The sequence below is a fragment of the Rattus norvegicus genome, chromosome 4 (genome assembly GCF_036323735.1).
Source record: "Rattus norvegicus strain BN/NHsdMcwi chromosome 4, GRCr8, whole genome shotgun sequence".
Lineage (NCBI taxonomy): Eukaryota > Metazoa > Chordata > Mammalia > Rodentia > Muridae > Rattus > Rattus norvegicus.
In genome coordinates, this window is record NC_086022.1 from 100,404,099 (window position 1) to 100,410,423 (window position 6,325).

Consider the following 6,325-nt stretch of genomic DNA (forward strand, 5'->3'; position numbering starts at 1 on the left):
TTTTGTTTTCCTGTTCATCGTGTATTGAGTTTTTGCTTTTTCTGTATGTCTACTTCATATTAAGAGGATCAGGGGAGGGGAGCAAAAGGGAAGACACTGTGTTTCCAATAGTTTTTCCAGGCACATATAAAAGGGGCCTATGTACAGTTTTCTAGATCTTTTCTGGTATAGGATTGAGTCATAGTGAACAGTTACTGTATGAGTTGGAGCTCTCTTGAGGAAAGCACGGCAGAAATTTTAATGAACATAATACTCTATTTACAGGAGCCTGGGTTGACACTGTTCTTCTCTTTCTCAAGAGAAATAATCACATTTCCTGTCAGAAAATTCTATGCATCCCAACTTTCCTTCTGAATATGGCAGAGACATCATGTCTTTATTAAATTACAGAGGCAAGTCAGCCAAGCAGCTGTGCCAGACCGCATGATTTGCATAACTGAGGAACACAGTCCACTTAAGTAGGCCTTCTTATTAGACAATCTGCATTATTTGGTATTCAGTCCCAGACAGGACACAGGCCAGTCATGATGGCTCCAGTCCAGCTCTTAGGGCTGCTGCTGATTTGGCTCCCAGGTAAGATGGACAATATCAAAAACACTTTCAGAAGTGTGCCTAGTACTTTGAAAAGTTATGTTTTTCATGTTATTAACAGTATGTGTTTGATGTGTATTTCCAATATCAGCCATGAGATGTGACATCCAGATGACCCAGTCTCCTTCATTCCTGTCTGCATCTGTGGGAGACAGAGTCACTATCAACTGCAAAGCAAGTCAGAATATTAACAAGTACTTAAACTGGTATCAGCAAAAGCTTGGAGAAGCTCCCAAACGCCTGATATATAATACAAACAATTTGCAAACAGGCATCCCATCAAGGTTCAGTGGCAGTGGATCTGGTACAGATTACACACTCACCATCAGCAGCCTGCAGCCTGAAGATTTTGCCACATATTTCTGCTTGCAGCATAATAGTTTTCCCCACGGTGATACAAACCATAACATAAACCACCCAGAGATGCAGATGTGTGGGGTTGGGTTTTCACAGCTGTTCTTTTGGTTCCATTACTGACATAATTTCTCAGATATAGTCAGGCTTTGAAGAGTTTGCATGGTTTGGGCATGAGAGTCCCATGAGGTTCCTCTGTACCCTGTATGCTTCAGAAGTAGAAACTTTACTTAATCTCTGTAGACTTCATGAACTGTTGCTGTCATTGTACCTGAGGAATCTAAGTGATATTCTCAGAAAAGCTATTGAATGGCTTCTGGGAGATACAAAGTACAGGTATGCAATGTTGGAGCTTAACACAGAGAAAACTCTAGTGTTCATTTTGAAGTCGGATCTTAGTTGCACGTCAAAGATTTGAAGTGTATGTGGTCTCAAGACCTATTTACAAACATCAGTATTAGGGTTTGATGCTTTTAGTGGCCTGTTTGAATTCTTGTCTTTATGTAAATTTTACTCTATCCAAGCACCTGTTTGAAGGGACTAGTGGATTTTAAAACATTATTTGTCTTCTATAATATAAGACTGAATCCATATTTTACAATTAATAACTGCCCTTCCATTTAAGTAGATCCGTTAGAAATGTTTATGTGTTTGGTAAAATAATTTTTACCCGTAATTTTTTTTATTTTAGCACCAATTCTTTTTTTAAAGCTATTAATAAACATGTGTAGTAATATAGTACTTCTCTGGCTTCACATCCTAACCTACATGAACTGTCACTTCAGCTTTTGATCTTAGCCATTCTGGTGAGTGCTAGATGAAATATCAGGGTTACTTTCATTTGCATTTCCTTGATGACTAAGAACTCTGACCATTTCATTAAATGCTTTTCAACTATTCATGATTCCTCTGTTGAGAATTCTTTTTAGCTCTGTGCCCAAGATTTAAATTGGGTAATTTGGCTTATTGGTGTCACTATCTTTAGTTCTTTATATTTTTTGGACATTCTGTGTTGGATGTCAGGTTGGTGAATACCCTTTCCCAACCTATAGATTGCTGTTTTGTCTTATTGATAGTGTTCTTTGCTTTTCAGAAACTTTTCAATTAAATGAATTTCGATTTAGTGCAAACTTGTTCACCACTCTGGCAATCAATATGACTATTTTCCATAAAATCAGAAACAGTTCTGCCAGAAGATCCAGCTATACAATTCCAGGGTATGTACCCAATATATGTTCCCACACACTACAAGGACATGTGCTGCACTATGTTCATACAAGTTTATTTGTATTAGACAGAAGATGGAAACAATAAATATGTCCTGCAACCAAAAAATGGATACAGAAACGGTGGTTCATTTATGCAACAGAATTCTAGCCAGCTATTAAATACAAGGACATCATGAATTTTGAAGGCAAATGAATGGAACTAGAAAATGTTTCCCTGAGTGAGGTTAACAAGGATCAAAAGGACAGGCATGACAGGAGCCTAACATTACTGCCTTTTGAGAGACTCCACCCAGTAGCAGCAGACAAAAGCAAATGCAGAGAGTCTCAGCAAAACAATGAACATAGCACTATTGAAAGAGTTTGGGGAAGGATTGAATGACCTTCAGGGAAGTCATAAGAACTCCACAAGAAGACTAACAGAGTAAAATAGTCTAACTTGGAAGCTCTTATAGACTGAGCCAGTAACCAAATAGCCTGCATGGCTGGAACTCAAGGTCCCTGCTCACATGCACCAGATGTTCAGCTTCATCTACAGGCAGTTTCCCCAACAACTGGATTGGGAGCTATCCCTAAGCTGCTGCCACCTTGTGGATTCTATTTCCATAAATGTGCTACCTTGACTCCTCTCAATGGGAGAGGATAGGTCTACTGGTGCAGAGAACTAATGTATGAGAATAGGGTGATAATTGGGAGGAGTGGAATTTGCCCTCTCAGAAGAGAATGAGATGGGGGCTGTGTGTCTGTATAACCAGGACAGGGAACAGTGATTTGGATGTAAAGTAAACAAACAAACAAAAATGGAACAAAATTATATATAGATTTTTCAACAAAAAGATAATTCCACACAATCTTTATGCCTTAAAATGATTTTAAAATACACACACACACACACACACACACATTTGTGTGTGTGTATTATCTTCATCTAAACACAGAATGAACCTCCATGAGATATAAATAATTCATCTTTCAATGTATGATTAAAGTCTTCCCAATCTGTTTGAATTATGACAAAATAAGACCCTGAATTTGGTGGAAGCTTTAGGTCCATGTGTAAAATTTCAGCTTCTATATTTATGTTTTGTCAATACTCTACAAACTATACTTTTTGATAATTTGGTTTTAATGCTTCACCGTCTAATTCATACTCATGTAAAAATAAAAAGTCTTCTAGTCCTTAGAGTTCTGGCTATCACACTCACCTAAATTATAATAGAATTTTTTCAAGCAGCTGATGAGTTTGGATATTCTGCTTCATCTTCTCCAAACTCCAACAATGAGTGTCCTTTCATCAGGAACCAAGGATTATAGTCCCTGACAGTATTTCAACAATCTAGCAGTTGTGCTTTATATATAGCTCTACATTGTTTTAATTATGCAAAAGTCAACAGTCTCATTGAGGTTCAGAGACAGTGGCTAGATTGCACCTTCATCATCATGAACCTGGGCTCTGAGGGTGTTTTACCTGTCTCCTCTTGCCTCTATTGGAGTAACTGTCCCATAATTGGGCAAGTCAGAACATATGTCACTTGTCGTAACAGAAGTGTGAAACTGGATGTCTGTCAGTGTGCCTGAACTTCTGTAGACTCTACTGCCTGGGAACATTTTCACATGAAACCTGGCATAACAGGCCACTCTCAAGTTTTAGTAGTCAAGAGCCTAACACTGTGTCATTGTCTTGTGGTTCCATAGCACAAAAACTTATATTCTGTTCATCAGCATATAGGTCATTGTGTATTAGGCATCTGCATTGCACAATCGGCTTGGTCTACCATCGTCAAAATGAAGATATGTTACACATGAAAATGAACTCTAACACAGAAATGTGGCATCTGCATTATATCCTTTAACGGGTTATTACAATGTAGTATCTAATAGTTAGAAAATAGAGTGCTATAAGTAAGGTAAGTCTCCATATTCTCCAGAAGCAAGGGCTCACTGGGCAATTAAAACACAAAATGACTGAACATGTGCTCTAGAAACTTGTTTCTATAGCACAATGGAATGACCAAGGTGGTAATACACTCTTTATATCTATTCACATAACCTGCTTATTGTTGCAGGTCCCTACTGATCTCTCCTAATTAGATTCTCAAATTCCATTAAATTCCCTGAATTAAACAACACTATTGGAAATTATATTAGAAAAACACATTATTGTTCAAAATTGTCAATCAATGAACGGATTTTAATCTCTGTAACCAGGCAGCTATTTAGAAAGAGAATTAGCACTTTGCCTTCTTGATTGACTTTTGGCTTATTTGCATATTAAGTAAGGAAACTATAAATAAGACTGTTACATAATCAATGTCCTTCTTTCTTTCCTACTCACTGTACTACTCCATATGGATGCTTACTTATAAAAAGATTATCTACTGCCAACACTTTGACTACCAGTACTTCCAATATAATATTTCCCACATTGTGTTTTTGTATATTGTTCTCATTTTCTACCATGTTATATTTAATGGAAACATTAATCATGTGTATAAAGCTCCATAGGGTGATATTTTAGGCGCTGAAAAATTACAGTGTAGTGTTTTATGGAACAAAGAATATTAAGACTCATTCATCAACTTATTTGTCAACAGAAATCATGGTTTGGTCAGATATACTGCGAATGAGCATTAAGAATACTGAACTTATAAAATTAACTTTCTTTAAATAATCAAAAATATTAATTCTCTATTGTTCATAACCTTTGCTTTGCCATGATGAAAATACTTCGCAGACATGACTTAAGCAGCACAGATATAATTTGAACAATCTTTTCAGTTTTGTGGCCTTATTGAGAGGGAAGGCACCTTGAGTAACTCCATTTAAACCATGTGGATCTGAAAGAAATAGGTTTGAAATAGCCAAAGATAACATATACTCAAGTTGTGTGCCTATGAACTACCTCTTCCACCTTGCACACACACACAACTGAGATTTCTCGAACCTACCATAACACTATCCCAAGCTAATGTCAGCTATATGAAATGTAAGTTTCAAGATATATCACAGAATACAATATATATTCACAAGTCATGATGTTGCTTTTATGCAGATATGAGTTCTCTGAATTAAAAATAGCCAATCTTGAAGTACACTTAGAAGTTTTTTGTTTTTTTTTTCAACTGTATGAATTGCAAAAACCAGCACAATTAGGATTAGCCAACCAGAAAATAAAGTACGAAGTTAGGATTTGCCAACCAGAAAATAAAGTACTCTTAAGTAAATTGTGACACATTTTGTCACCCCTGTGATCTTGGGCTTGAAAGGAGACAGACCACACTGGCAGTTTCCCATAACCGTCAAAATGGTTTATAAACCCAGGAGGGTATTATAAATATTAATAGGTGCAGACTCTACGTGCGACAACTGATGCAGAACAGACTTACAATGTTGACCCACTTGGTTTGTGTTATCACTTTTATCACTGTGGGAGGAAGACTCTTAGCCTGTACAGAGTAGTAAGTAGCAATGTCTTCAGGCTGGAGGCTGCTGCTGCTGAGAGAGTAATCTGTTCCAGATCCACTGCCACTGAACCTTGATGGAACCCAAGTATGGTAGTTGGATGCCTTATAGATGAGTAGTTGTGGAGCATTCCCTGGTTTCTGCTGGTGCCAGGATAACCAACTATTAATGTTCTCACTGGCATGGCAATTTATAATTACTCGTTCTCCAATAGATACAGATAGAGTGGATGGAGTCTGGTTCATCTGGATATCACATCTCATACCTGAGGTTGAATAGGTACAACAGACAGAAAATGTTAAACATATGGTAAGATAATTTCCATAAAAAGTGAAGCAGCATTCACCGCAATGTGCACCATTTCTGTTTGACTTACCTGAAAACCAGAGCAGTAGCAGCGCTAGGAGTTCAGGGAGAACACTCATGTTGATGCTGTATCCTCACTGAGAATGGCTTCTGCACATAGTGTAAACATCCTTTCATGAAATCTTCACAGAGGTGGGCTGTGCTTTGGCTACATGCAAATCAGTAGAGGTATGCAAGGCTGGAGGCAACTACAGTATTTTTTCAGTTCATCAAATGGACTCAGCATAAGCCATAGAACACTCGGGTAGCCAAGAGAGAGAAGAGCATAAAATATCTGCCTTCAGACAACATGATATTGTTATCGGTCAAAGAATTGATTCAGTGGT

At 37.5% G+C, this 6,325-nt stretch overlaps 1 gene segment (V, D, J or C); it reads left to right on the forward strand.

Moving 5' to 3' along the window:
* Positions 1-451: 451 nt before the first annotated feature.
* LOC134486881 (immunoglobulin kappa variable 1-17-like) lies at positions 452-1,068 on the forward strand. The segment is given in 2 exon segments: positions 452-573; positions 683-1,068. Coding segments are annotated over 2 exon segments (435 nt in total).
* The last annotated feature ends 5,257 nt before the right edge of the window (positions 1,069-6,325 follow it).